At 45.8% G+C, this 14,814-nt stretch overlaps 1 protein-coding gene across 1 annotated transcript; it reads right to left on the bottom strand.

The window, feature by feature from the left end:
* Nucleotides 1-224: 224 nt before the first annotated feature.
* Nucleotides 225-2,478, bottom strand: LOC129381960 (TNF receptor-associated factor 6-like). The gene is made up of 2 exons (XM_055065275.2): nucleotides 2,112-2,478; nucleotides 225-1,369 (listed from the first exon to the last, which is right to left on the bottom strand). The coding sequence occupies exons 1-2, from the start codon at nucleotides 2,394-2,396 to the stop codon at nucleotides 254-256; spliced, it is 1,401 nt and encodes a 466-aa protein (XP_054921250.1). The 5' UTR covers nucleotides 2,397-2,478; the 3' UTR covers nucleotides 225-253.
* Between the last annotated feature and the right edge of the window lie 12,336 nt (nucleotides 2,479-14,814).

Below are 14,814 nucleotides of genomic sequence, written 5' to 3'. Positions count from 1 at the left end.
TAAACAGCAAATATCCCCCATGATAGAATTTGTTTAATTCTCTGTCTGCGAGTCACCTACACATACAGTTCTGAATGGCACAATACGCAGTTGAAAGGCAATTTTATAAACTCACTCTAAAGCGATGTCGGGTAGACAAGTACAAAAAGGAGGCTTTACTTTGCTTTCAACGAAGGCATTTGGAAGAGCGAAATTCGTTTCCAGGAAATAAAACAGCATGTGTATTTAATGAAATACGCAAAATTCCCCTCATTTATTCTGCTACGGGCTTCGGAAGAAGCTCCCACACGATGTGAAGCTTGTCCTCCTTGACGTACCCTTCACCTTCAAGATCATTTAGGCTAAATGAAACGAATGTGCTGCAACTGCCATCGTTGGCTGTTTCTCCGGGTCTTCCAAAGTACTGAAGGGTACCGCTAGTGTTCCACACCTTCTGGCACTGTTTGCTTTGGGACGAATGCTTGACGGTCACCCGAATGTTCTTAGTGAAAGGCCACTGAAGAAATTCGTCGATCACACCTTTGTGCAGCTGAAAACGAGGATGCAGAAACACATGATCTCCCGCTTTTCTGAAGTGCACTCCTGGCGAGACGTGATAGCCAGACATGTATATTTTTTCTTCCGCGCAAATATGATAGCCTTCAGAACGTGCGCTCTTTTTCATTGCTTCGTATCCCTTAGCCATGAACTCATATCGATTAATGTTTATTGTGTGTAAGGCCAGTTCTTTATTCAATGTGCTATGTCCTCCTTTCTTCTCAGTGTCCTTCGCTCCACCAATACCAGCCACACTTCCTACGCAATTTAGGGAGAATGTCCTTGCGGTGTCCTGCAACACTTCCTTCAGCTCTTTTATTGAATTCATTAAGGTTCCTGAAAGCACACGTGTCTCTTCGCTGTGGTCAATCAATCTTTCCTTGACTTCTCTAACTGAAGATAACGTAACTGTACATTGTGAAGTAAGGCTATCCAACGTACTACTTCCGCTTGACCTGTGTAGCAGAGCTTCTTTGACCGTGTTAATGCAATGTGAAATCTCATTCAGCCGGTCATATTGGACAATATGATCACTAATGACTTCGTCTAGCGTGTCTTTCATTTCAACTACTCGCACGTATAAGCTTGCATTCACAGCCATCATCATTGCTTTTCCGTCACTGTGTGACTTTTCTGCAGCGCCGGACGTCAGAGATACCGCGTAGTCTCGGCATTTGCTCTGTAAATGCGCCGCTATATTACTACGGAGCACCAGCTTTGAACATTTAGGGCACGACGTGGCGTGGTGCTCACAGTCATTGCAAAAATGCTTGTTCAATTCTGATGCAGGCAAAACGACGTCGCAGCCGCGTTCTTCATTCCAACATTTTATCTGAAATGAAAAATAAAAGCATTTAAGCAATTTTCCATAGGACCTTCATATTATTTTCCATTTTAACATATTCTATGTCATTTCATGCCTTCGAACTTCCTGTCACACGGGCACTAAGTAATGTTCTACTAAGATGTTGACCATACTGCAGACAGAAACGGTTCGGAACAAGGAAGAAATGCGGCAGCGACAACCTGATTTGAGTGCGTCATTACACGAACTATTGCTGTTTAGCTTAAAGAAGGATTTTCACTAATCGTGTTAATTTTCAGCAGCGAAACAGCGACACCACTTGTATCACGTGTGCAAACTGGTGGCATTTGCATTGCGAAGGAGAGTGGTTCTTGAAGGTGAAATGTCTTATTACGTTCAGGTAACTTCGTTTGCTCCGATTGGGTGGCATTGCGTTCGCGTTCAGCAATCCGTTTTCGTTCCGGTAGGGCACTGAAATCATCAGGCATGTGAGCCGCTTAACGAAGAGGAGCGGTTCGGTATGGTAACGTATGCGTTTCTCAAGCACGGCTGGGGTGAGAAGCTTCTTGAGAAGAAATAATTTTTTGCGTATGTATTATTTCCATATTCGCTTTCATCTAGCTTACAAGTGATTCATCCACTCTAACAGCAATTGACCCTTATTCGTAAAAAAGCATACCCATTTTACTTCATAAACATATTCGGTGCATTTTGCTAAAATGACCTGAATAACACTGACACACGAATTCGTTCACTCGTGTTCTCTTACCTTGCGCCGCAGAAGGTTCTCCAAAGGAAATTCTCTCCACTCAGCTTCCTCCGGAATAAACTGGTCACCGTCGAGTAGACAGGCGTGGCCCTTATGGAGTACGCACTGCTCGAAGCAGCTTTTGCACAGCACGTGTTGACAGGGCAGAAAAACGGTTTTTCTAGACAACACACCACATGCGTCACATATTCTATGAGCAGGAACAGGCCCGAGGAAATGCAAAGGTCTCCAGTCGAGCTCCTCGTTAAAACCGCACAGCGTGTATCGCTTGCCTTGAGAAGCCATAGCGAACGGCGCACACGTCGGCTGGTAAACGCCGTGCCAACGATTCTGCGCAAATATGGAAGCGTTGCCAGTGCGCTATATCCTCTCAGCTGCTGCCAAGGCTACTATCACTCCGATAATGCTACGGCCAGTTCCTGATTGTTCACGGCGCCGATCGCCAACTATAGATGTAACGGTGTGGAAATTATCTACTCGCCTAGCTGCGTAGTTGTTGCTACCCACAGTTTTATTGCCTTTTTGCTATTGGTGATTTGTAAAGGTCGCTAACCTTTAAAGGCCGTGGAAAAACAATTTACTGAAACGTCAAGGGGCAGTCTACGATGGAAGCGCGACTAACTGCGAAATGAACAATTGGACCAAAAGAATAAAATCTTGTAAAGACTGTCTGGATATTTTTAAACAGAAGCTTTCTGTCCAAACTACCTCTGCCATTCTTCACTGTGGCTTCGGGATGTTGTTGCTGACTTGCGAATAGCCCAATCCTTAAAATAAAATTTATATTATTTGCCCATTGTGGCATCGAACCACGGTCGCCAACTAAGGCAGCCTATTGCTCTATTCATTAGGCCACAAGATTTCCTTCGAAACTACAACCTGACACTACCATTACGCCCAATGGCACGTATACATCGATGGCAGGAAGGCGAACCAGCTCGATCATCGCGTGTGTCCAATTGCGCAGGACGGCTGCGTGGGGGAACATACGCGCTCGCCTGTTTCCTTGGCGCCAGACACGTAGGAATAAACAGGGCATTTTTTTATAATTCAAACAACAGCTTGAAGGGAGCTTCGATTCACTTGCACTGCCTTCACATGGGTCCTGCTGGCAAGCTTAAGTGCGCTTTGATCGAGTGCATTTCGCCGCTAGTGTCATCCGCAGACTGGCGTACGGAAACGCTTAGTGACAATTACTGCAGAGCGCACTTCACGGCGAGTGTGCTTGGCGAACAGACTGCGTGGTGGCGAAGTGCGTAGCCTCGTTATTCGTGCAGCCTCGCTCTATTCGAGTGCAAAAGCCGATTTCAAATGCCTCTTGCCCCCGCGTTAGCCCAGTGGCTGCGGCATTGGGCTGCCGAGCTCGCGGTCGCGCGTTCAATCTGGGCCACGGCTGCCGAATTTTAATGGGGGTGAAATGCGAAGCGTCCGTGTACCCTGCATTGTATGTTCGTTAATGTGACCCCGCTGGTCCAAATTCTTCCGCATTACGCCTCCACTGAGTCCGCCATAAGGCGACTACGATTTGGGCACGTTACACCCCGCAATGTTTGTTTATAGAAACTGGAGTAATTCTAGGTCAAGTGTCCCATCTTGACAATCTCAGATATTGCTCTAAAAATTCGTCCCATTCCACTAGTCCTAAAACAGATTTCTCCAAATATATCACACGGAAAAAATCCCCTGCCAATCCACTCCTGTGAAGATGGTCGTTCCGCGAATCCATAGATATGTTGCGCCAAGTGTAGGGCAACTTGGAAAAAATAAAACTAATCTCATGATGTTCACCCATTACGCACATTGCTCTTCACAGTGATATATGACACAAACACACGTTTCAATGCAGTTTACAAAAGCTTTACTCTATTTATTACTTTAAAATTACTGCAATAACTACTTTGTTGTCGCTATGATACACATGTATGATCTATCTATCTATCTATCTATCTATCTATCTATCTATCTATCTATCTATCTATCTATCTATCTATCTATCTGTCTATCTGTCTATCTATCTATCTATCTATCTATCTATCTATCTATCTATCTATCTATCTATCTATCTATCTATCTATCTATCTATCTATCTATCTATATGCCTATCTATCTGTCTATCTGTCTGTCTGTCTGTCTGTCCGTCTGCGTAATCACACTGTCCTCATACCGTTCCCACGACATCGTTGTCATCGCGTCCTCGGCATATTCTCGCAGTCATACACTCGCTGTATTGCATCCGTTGCCCTACCATCGTCGTGGTTCCATCGTGGTCCTTGTAAAGCCATCATTACAGCTTCGACACCCAACTGTCGTCGTGCCGTCGTCGTGCCATCATCTTCATGCACTCGTCATCGCATTGTCCTTCCACTTTGCCATGCCGTTGTCTGGATGCCGTCATGTTCCTTGTATCGCCGCCATTCCAGTTTCTTCATCCAACTTTCGTCATGCCGTCGTTTATATAAGTTTTTATATAACTTTATGAGGAACCCCACTCTGAACCCGGACGGCAAAAATTCACATGAAGCGCACATTTATTCGTAAAATTGATAAAAGACGCAGGATTCTTTTAGGAGACGCTTTATTGTACACTTCCAGCACATTGGCATTGCTGTTCCACCTAAAGTGTAGAATCAAAATGATTTACCCAATGATGTCTTAAAACCATTGTAAATGACATGAAGTGGAAATCGAATATACTGGCACATTGTAGATCTTTCAGACGACAAGAATAGTTCTTGATGGTACTCAGAAAGCCAAGTAAGACTCGAGCACAGGCAATAAAGCGAGCTCGGTCATCGATCGGGCAAAATGTGATCAACGGATCAAACGCATCTCATAATAGTGCGAAGCGTTGTTTGGCTCATTGTCGGCACTTTGCGGTAGGTATGCACTTTCCCGTTGCGCCTGGCGTCAAGCAAAATAAAATAACCTGTGACCAATGTGGGAATCGAACCTCTGTTGTCGAGCACGGCAGTGGGTGCCTTCGAAACTTCGCCGCGATGGCTCTCTGAGGCTGTTCTTGTTATATTGTTTTTGCTATTGCCGGCCACAGTGAAACACGTAGTAGCCAAAAACAAAACGAATATACTATATTTTACAGCCAATGAAATCATATCTGTTGACAGCTTCAAATCTCAGCAAGGCTGATTCAAACTGCTCGCGAAGCTTCGGGCGAAAAGCGGTCCAGAACAAATTGTCACCGACACCAGCAAGGGCTGTTATGGGAGCAGCGCTTGAAGCGTGACTAGGTGATGAGGGAAGAAACATCGATCAAGAGAGACTGTCTTTCAATAGAAAACAAGACCCAATTTGACTTCATTCAGCGGAAGTCAAATCTGCAATGAATTTTATATGATGCGTCGAAACAATGAAAATAACTTTTCACTTGATTATTAAGGAGGAACACCCTGCATTTTAGCGCCTGCAATAGGTGGGGTGTTCAGACCGCTATAAGTTGCAATGCAGCTCAGCTCGTATAGTGTGCGGAAAAGCGCGCTCGTAATGTTGGGCGACTGCTATACGCCCCCTGTAAATATGTTGTTCACTCTAAAAAAGCGGGTCAATCGAGAGTCACACCAAAGTGACTCGTATTTTCTTAGCTAAGACCCCTTTTTTATGAGTCACCAAATAATGTCCAACCCTCCTGCATGAGTCAATTGTCTCCCAATGGCTTGTGAAGACTCGTCGTGAAAGATGGCGACTTAGTAACTCGAGATGAGTCTTGGCGAGAGCAAGGTTATAATGCAGGAGAAATACCAGATACTTTATTTTGGCGTTATGCTTGATTCTGGCTTAGGCAGACACTCACCTGGTTGTAATGCATTCTCTAACTCTTTCGTTCTTTTCATGTTCTGGAATGCCTCCTAAGTATAAATGTTGATTTTCCTTGGCCATACCTGTTGATATCGCAGAGCTGGTTTTTTTGTGGTAAGGAAGACCTGGATTTATCACATGGGATTCTGACCATAAGTGAATCTAAAAAAAAGTATTGGCTACTAACCGGAGCACAGCAACGAGATAAGATCAGCAGACGCACTCAGCAGTGTCGTTTGTAAATGTACTTCCACAACGTAAAATTAAATTTTGAGGATTTAGCTTCCAAAATCAAGTTCTTGTTATGAAGCACACGCAGATTAATTTTCAGCAGAAACTGCATAATATCTTCAGCAGCTCGGGTTATTTAACGTGCAGGAAATGCACGCTATACGAGTGTTTTTGTATTCTGCTCTCATTCGAAGGCGGCCGCCGTGGTTGTGATTGGACCCGTGACCTCGAGCTCAGCAGCGCAGCACCAAACCTACTGAGTTTGGTGCTGTGACCAGGGAGAAACCTGGTCCTACTGGTCCGACCATGTCCTACTGCGACCAGGGAGAAACAGTAGCCTGTGCAACACTGCTTTTGAGATCCCTTACAAATGTAAGAACAAAAATGTAGCAGTTTCGCCTGAAAGGCGTAACTTCGATAGCCATAGCAGTGTATTAGACAAGTTAACGAAGCAAGGTTCGTAGCTTCATCGGATGCATAAATTGCGGTAAACATTCGCTTACTAATAATTAGCAAGTACTGAGTCACGCGCACACGTGCACACATGAACAGATCTCACTCAAACCGCGAACACTCGCTGTCACAGCGTTGGCGCGATGAAGGGCGCAGGGGAGACCAAACGCTTCTGCTGCCTCGTCTTTCAATGCGTCTCCGAAATTTGAAATCGCACTACCTTGGCTCCCCCCATCTTTGCACCGAACGGAGATTATCTCCAAGACAGGCTTAGGGTGGCGCAAGACCAGGCTAGAGAAACGGCTAGAGGTGGAGGAGCGTGCTAAACCAGCGCCTTTCATACCCCGGCTCGCGCGCATTTATCACATGACGTCCTATATATGCAAGAGGTGCCCACCCAGCTACTATACATCTCGCCTTACTCTTGAAGTGGAGTGTACCTTGAACGCTTCCTATCTCGCACAGAGCCAACGGCGCGGGATAGGATATTATCGCACTTAGGCTTTATACGTAAGCTCATGGCAACGCCGGCAGATAAGGTGCACCGGTTGTATCCATATAATTGCTGTCGCAATAAACGTGGAAATTGTATTGTAATTGTAATCAACCACGCTGCTTCTCGACACCTATGAATGATATTACTACAAAATTTGTTGCTAAATCTCCACCAAATGACTGCGCTCGCAGTTGTTGACAGCGGCACACAGACGCAAGCATTTCTGGACGAAATGCAGGTCTGACAGCTTCAGGTGCTCTAACGTGGGCGTCTTTATAGTTCTACCCTACGTAAGGAAACTGCACTCCAGAGAGATCAGAGCAGCTGTACCGTTTTATTTAAGCAAATTAAGTGCAGTTACGCCTTGTCATCACACTTCGAGCACGCTCCAAAAACTCCAGAATAGATATAACAAACGTAACGACACTAGGATGAGCAAAGTTTGCTTCCGTGAAGTGAACGTAACGGGTCTTTCAAGACATGCTTAAATTCATGGCTGCTTCATTTTTGAACATCATTTAAGTGACGTTTTATTATGACTGATCAAACAAATTTTTACAACTCGAGGAAAGCAAACCAGAACTAGGGTAAGTGTTATGCGGGACCAAAATGGCCCAAAGCCGAAGCAATTCAAAAGAATGACGCCATCTTGCAGTGGCGTTGCATCATGCGCGCGTACGTTGTCGAATGGTTCTGAAAGCGCTGCGTTGTGGGCGACTGAAACCCGACGTTACGGCTTGTGGGCGACCGCAACCCGACGTTACGGGAAGTTACGGTGGCAACATTCTTCCGTCCTATCTGATTGCGAAGAGAAGGACCTCCGGCAGCAGCATGGCGCCGATTTGGTCTTTGCCGACATAGAGCAAGTGCAGGTCGCCAAACCGTGACTAGAACGCGTTGTATTTGTTAGCAAATTAAAGGGCCCTTCAGAAAGCCTTGCGCGGTGGAGCCTCATACTGCGAGAAAATGACATCACTGTAATCTACAAGTCCGAACGAAAACACTCTAATGCCGACTGCCTATAACGCGGCCCCATTGACCCGCCGCCGCAAGATGACGATGGTGACGAAGCCTTCCTCGAAAGAATAAGCGCGGAAGACTTGGCTGAACAGACACGAGCGCGCCCGGAGCTAGAAAGCCTCGTCGACCATATGGAAGGGAATGCCGACGTTATCACTAAGGCATTTAGGCGAGGATTCTCTTCATTTTAGCTTCAAAACAACTTACTCGTAAAGAAGAACATCTCATCAGTCCTCGCCAACCTCCTCTTTCTTGCTCCTTCTGCACTGAGTCCAGAAGTACTGGACGCCCTACATGACGATCCGAACGCTGGGCACCTCGGATTCTCTGACGTTATCGAGGATGCAGGAAAGGCATTAGTCGTCACGCCTGACTGCCGACGTAGCCCGTTACGTCAATACATGCCTGGACTGTCAGTGGCGGAAGACACCACCGACAAGGCCTGCGGGATTACTACAGCAGATCAAGCCTCTTGCACACCATTTCAGCAGATCGGTATGGTTGTGTTGGGACATTTTCCGACGTCAACATCGAGAAAGAAGTCGATAGTCATGGCGACGGACTACTTCACCCGCTTCATTGAAACGAAAGCTCTGCCAAAAGGTGGTGCGGCCGAAGTGACGAAATTCTTCGTCGAGAACTACCTGCAGCAATATAGTGCCCCTAGAAGTCATCAGCACCGATAGAGGAACGGCCTTTACAGCAGATATCACCCAATACATTCTGCAATACAGCGTACCACCCGCAGACGAACGGCCTCACGGAGCGCCTGATCAAGACGCTCGCCGACATGCTAGCAACGTACGTCGACTTCGAGCACAAGACGTGGGATAGAGTCGTTACGTACGTAACTTTCACTTATGACACGGCAGTGCAAGAAACAACTTAAATGACGCCGTTCAAGCTGCTTTACGTCAGGAGCCCGACGACAAGTCTCGAAACCATGCTGCCGCACGTCACCGACGAAGAGAATCTCGACGTCACCGCCTACCTCCAGCACGCCGAAGAAGCCAGACAAATCACCCGCCTATGCATCAAAAATCAGCAGAGGACCGATAGCTGGCACTGCAATCTCCGACGACGATACGCGGAATGTGAGCCAGGCGACTGCATTTTGGTTTGGACAACGATACGCCGACGAGGACTGAGTGAGAACCTCTTAGGCCGGAATTTCCGACCTCACAACAAGATCATCCGACGCATTGGCGAACTCGACTGTGAGGTCGCAGCGGCGCCACTCACGACCTGAGAGAGTCCACGTTGGGCGACTGAAGCCGTTCTACCAGCGCTAACAAACTTGGAGACATTGCATGACTTAACTATGGGCTTTCTTTATAAAGCGAAGCTTCCTTTCCCTCCTCATTCGATTTTCCCTCTGCTGCTGCTGCTGTGGCTGCTGCTGTGAGGCAGACCAGAAAATTAAATTATGGGGTTTTACGTGCCAAAACCACTTTCTGATTACGAGGCACGCCGTAGTGGAGGACTCCGGAAATTTCGACCACTTGGGTTCTTTAACGTGCACCTAAATCTAAGTACACGGGTGTTTTCGCATTTCGCCCCCATCGAAATGCGGCCGCCGTGGCCGGGATTCGATCCCGCGACCTCGTGCTCAGCAGCCTAACACCATAGCCACTGAGCAACCACGGCGGGTTGTGAGGCAGACCAGGGGGCGGGGGTCACAGCATGTGCATACATGAGAGGAGCGAGTCAGAGAGGAAAGGCGACGCTCATCGTCATCGTCAGCCTGGTTACGTCCACTGCAGGGCAAAGGCCTCTCCCATACTTCTCCAACTACCCCGGTCGTGTACTAATTGTGGCCATGTTGTCCCTGCAAACTTCTTATTCACATCCGCCCAGCTAACTTTCTGCCGTCTCCTGCTACGCTTCCCGTCCCTTGGAGTCCAGTCCGTAACCCTTAATGACCATCGCTTATCTTCCTTCCTCGTTACATGTCCTGCCCACGCCCATTTCCTTTTCTTGATTTCAACTAAGATGTCATTTACCCGCGTTTGTTCCCTCACCCAATCTGCTCTTTTCTTATCCCTCAAAGTTACACCTATCATTCTTCTTTCCATAGCTCGTTCCGTCGTCCTCAATTTAAGTAGAACCCTTTTCGTAAGGTTCCAGGTTTTTGCCCCGTACGTCAGTAGTAGTAAGACACAGCTCTTATACACTTTTCTCTTGAGGGATAATGGCAACCTGCTGTTCATGATCTGAGAATGCCTGCCAAACGCACCCCAGCCCATTCTTATTCTTCTGATTATTTCAGTCTCATGATCCGGATCTGCGGTCCCTACCTGTCCTGAGTAGATGTATTCTCTAGCCGCTTCCAGTGCCTCCCTACCTATCGTAAACTGCTGTTCTCTCCCGAGACTGTTAAACATTACTTTAGTTTTCTGCAGATTAATTTTTAGACCCACCCTTCTGCTTTGCCTCTCCAGGTCAGTGAGCATGCATTGCAATTGGTCCCCTGAGTTACTAAGCAAGGCAATATTATCACCGAATCGCGAGTTTCTAAGGTATTCTCCCTAACTTTTGTCCCAAATTCTTCCCAATCCAATTCTCTGAATAGCTCCTGCAAACGTGCTGTGAATAGCATAGGAGAGATTGTACCTCCTTGCCTGACTCCTTTCTTTATTAGGATTTTGTTGCCGTCTTTATGGAGGACTACGGTGGCTGTGGAGTCGCTATAGATATCTTTCAGTATTTTTACATATGGCTCGTTTACACCCTGATTCCATAATGCCTCCATGACTGCTGAGGTTCCGACAGAATCAAACACTTTCTCGTAATCAATGAAAGCTATATATAAGGGTTGGTTATATTCCGCACATTTCTCTATCACCTGATTGATAGTATGAATATATGATTGATAGGCGCGCTAGAAGGTCGTTTTTACCCCACCGTGTCGAATGTGCGCAATGCCCTCGGGAGCTTCCTGGCCGTCGCCACGTTAGCCTCTTGACAGCTGTAATTATCCGTGACTCCCCTCAGAAGCATTGCAGAAACTGCAGAGCTTCAATTTCTGCTAATACCCCTGTCACACAGACAGCCTTAATCGAGGTTAAGCTAACTACGGTTACGGCTGACCGCAGTTACCACTAGCTGCATGACAGAGGTAACCATAGTAAGCCGCCTAACCATGGTTACCGCAAACCGAGCTTGACAACCTCGGTATACTCTCGCAAACCGAGAAACAGGCGAGATGGCGGGCGCCATGGATGTTGCGTATGTACCAGCGTCCATTGAAATGCCAATAAGCGAAATGCGCAGCAACTGGCCAGACTCGACAACTATGGCGCTTATACGCATTTGCGAGGATCATCTTGTGGAAGAAGACTTGAAATCTGGGCCAGTTGGTACATACTTGAAGGAAAAAAGCAGTCAAAAAACACAAAGAAAAGAGGAGAGGTTCACACCACAACGACTGGACTATCAACTGAGCTTTATTAGAATCGGTGTAGTCTTGGGGCGCTGCGCTCCAATACGCGGAATGCGCGCATATACACAAAATTTAACGCCGGGCTCCCTCCTGGGGAAACACCGTACAACACGAAGCAGCTGCGGCTAAAATTGGACAACCGGAGCAAGCGCTCTCGGCAAGTACAGAAGGTGCCGGTTGACATGTGCAATCATAAAAGCTTTGCGCTTATGATAGCCGAATAGGACGATAGTTACTGCGTGGAATAGGCTTCGCCGTAAAGTAGGCTTCGTTCGATCGGCAAAGTGTCTCTTCACCAGCACACATGCTCTTGCAGGTTAAAGCGCCGTTTTTGAAATGTTACGTTTGCTCGCACTTCTTTACTAACGCCATGGCACTCGTGCCGCTGCGTGCGCTTGGCTTCGCGAATCGTGCCGCATTTACAGTTCAATACAACCCAAGGCGGCCCACGACGTTACACTCTAAGAAATGTTTACACCCTTTGGAGTGCCCCTTCTGCCACACAACGGTAATCGCCATCTGCCTTGATGCGTTTCCTTTCTTTAACGCTGCGAACCCGGTACTTTCCAGTCACGAACAGCATGCGCGTTATCAGCATGATAGCATTCCCGACAGGAAAGTGGCGGGCGCGGCGTTTTCAAGAAAGGAAACGCATCAAGGCAGATGACGATTATTGTTGTGTGGCAGAAGGGGCAGTCCCAAATGGTGTAAACTTTTCTTAGAGTCTACCTGTAACTCAGGCTACAGATGGCAGAAATGTCTGCACAACGAAGGATATATGGATGAAATGCACGATACAGAGACCACAAGGACCTGTGCCGTCTACTTTAGTTCCATTTACAATACTCGCCTGAATCGCTGTACTGCTGTGCACAGCATTACAGTAACTTGCTCGATACTTTGCTGAATCTTTCATTCTCAAGCCCATTTTGCAGGGACAGTACATGGTACACGCCTTAAGCTTCGTTAACATTAAAGGCGGATTTCAGAGGAATTATTTCCGTAAATTTGTTGAGTATTTTCTGCTCAAACAATCATAATGCCGTTGCAGCCGATACTTACCCTTTGTATATGCCACCGGAACTAAAGTGATAACCACGTGGGGTTCAGTGGCGTCTGGTGTATTTTTCTTTTTTTTTTTTGCATGGCACTGTCTGCTAGGTAATTTAAAATATTTTAAAGGCTTTTACAGGTCTCGATAAATATGAAAATGCTCGTGCCTGCAGGATTTGGTCGCAAGGGACCGTTTAAAATGCATGAGGTGCAATAGTATGTGCCTCACCACCGTCATAAAATGCGTGCACTAAAACGCATCTTTCTTTTCTAGGAAGGAAAGGCTGCTCAACACCAAAACTGGGTCCAGCAGCTCGAAGTGGCCCTACTACTGGCTGTTTCATAACCTACTTGGCTCTTTGCCAATGAACGATGAATTCCTGGTGGAGGAAAACATCGAGGTAATTTACGACAACAGTGTAGTTTGGGGGGCTAGTTGATTGTTGTTTAGGAAAGTGCAAAGGTAGAGATAAACAAAGGAAAACCGCCTAGTATACAATTGTCTTGCTTATTTGTTATCTCTGAAACTAGCCGCAATGGTTGCTCAGTGGCTATGGTCTTGGGCTGCTGAGGCCGAGATCGCAGGATTGAATCCCGGCCACGGCGGCCGCATTTACATGGGGGCGAAATGCGAAAACACCCGTGTACTTAGATTTAGGTGCACGGTAAAGAACCTCGGGTGGTCAAAATTTCCGGAGTCCTCCACTACGGCGTGCCTCATAATCAGAAAGTGGTTTGAGGTTGAGGTTTATTTTCTTTCAAAGATGAAAAAGGAAACTGCGACAAAAGGCGGTAAAGCCTGACGAGGTCACATTTCCCCAAAACAGTCGATACAGCAGTGAGCAACACCGAAATAAATATTAACAGAGTATGATAGTGAACAAAATACATCGCATCGAACGACAGTATTACCATGAGAAATATTACTTTTTATACAAAGACAGTGAGCCATAAATCAAAGGCAGTGTATAAATATGGCATGGGGTCGCTAAAGAAAACACATGCAGAAACAACTTCACTCGAAAACAAGAGATGCTTCGCTAAGTAAAAAACAGATTATATTGAGTCAGTGCTGATTAGTCACTTTTTTATGTCTTTTTTAAATTTGTTCTTAGGGAGATCAAACATGACAGTTAAAGATGGGTTATTGAGAACGACTGGAATCTGGTAATCAAGTTTTCGTTTTCCGTAATTTGTCCTCGTTTTAGGGACCAAGTTTCGGTGTTGCCGAAGGGGGTATTTAGTAGGAGGGCGGTTTGGAGCAATGGAATACAAACGATTACGATAGTTGTACTGTAACAGGCGGAGTATGTAAACATGGTTTGCTTTAAGTAAATTATGCATGCTTATGACAGAGTAGTAATGTTGGTAGGTTTTCCGGCCTACCATGGTAACCCTCAATAGCCCGCAATGCCTTCTTTTGCAAAAGCAATAACTTCTGAAAATTACTTATTGTTGTAGTGCCCCAGACCAGTGCACAATAGGACAATTTGGAAAAAAAATAGTGCGTAGTATATGGACAATTCTAGGGAAACGGGTAAAAGATCGCTGATCCGGTAAAGACATCGAACAGTTTTACTAAGCTTCGTAAGAAGGTTTGAAATATGCGTGTTCCATGATAAATGTTCATTAAACCAGACACCAAGAAATTTCTGAGTTTTTCCCTGTTGCAGTTTTGTGTTGGCGTATATTAGGTTAAGTGTGTAATGAACAGAGGCCTTAATAGGTCTGAAAATTATGTACCTGGTTTTTGACAAGTTTAAGCTAAACTTATTCGCCTGCATCCAAGCGTATAATTTTACCAAATAAGCCTTCACGATAGTTTCTAATTCCGGCAAAGTACGTGATGTGAAAAAATTTGTATCGTCAGCGTACATAACCAAATCTGGAGAATCCTGTATGTTACAGATGTCGTTTATATACAATAAAAACAAAAGTGGACCTTGGGTAACGCACAAATGATTCAAAACAAAATTATTCTATTTAACGTATTGTATACTGTGATTTCAGCAGGTTTAGAGCTATTCCGTGTATCCCGTAAATGTTCAGTTTACATAAAAGAATTTCATGCTGTACGCAGTCAAAAGTTTTCCGAAGGTCTAAGAACAGACCGAGAGTGTATGCTCTGGATTCAATGTTGTCAATGATATTTTCTTTAACGGCGAGTAGAGCTTGCGCACACGATTTATTTTTCAAAA

The sequence above is a fragment of the Dermacentor andersoni genome, chromosome 10 (assembly GCF_023375885.2).
Source record: "Dermacentor andersoni chromosome 10, qqDerAnde1_hic_scaffold, whole genome shotgun sequence".
In the NCBI taxonomy this organism is placed as follows: Eukaryota; Metazoa; Arthropoda; class Arachnida; order Ixodida; family Ixodidae; genus Dermacentor; species Dermacentor andersoni.
Note: the sequence above shows the minus strand (reverse complement) of the source record. Positions and strands in the feature narration are given on the sequence as shown.

Bases quoted from the DNA above. Each gene is read 5' to 3' on its own strand.
- LOC129381960 (XM_055065275.2), bottom strand. From the start codon at position 2,396: ATGGCTTCTCAAGGCAAGCGATACACGCTGTGCGGTTTTAACGAGGAG. The intron at 1,370-2,111 runs GTAAGAGAACAC...TTTTCATTTCAG, and splicing joins AGAACCTTCTGCGGCGCAAG to ATAAAATGTTGGAATGAAGA.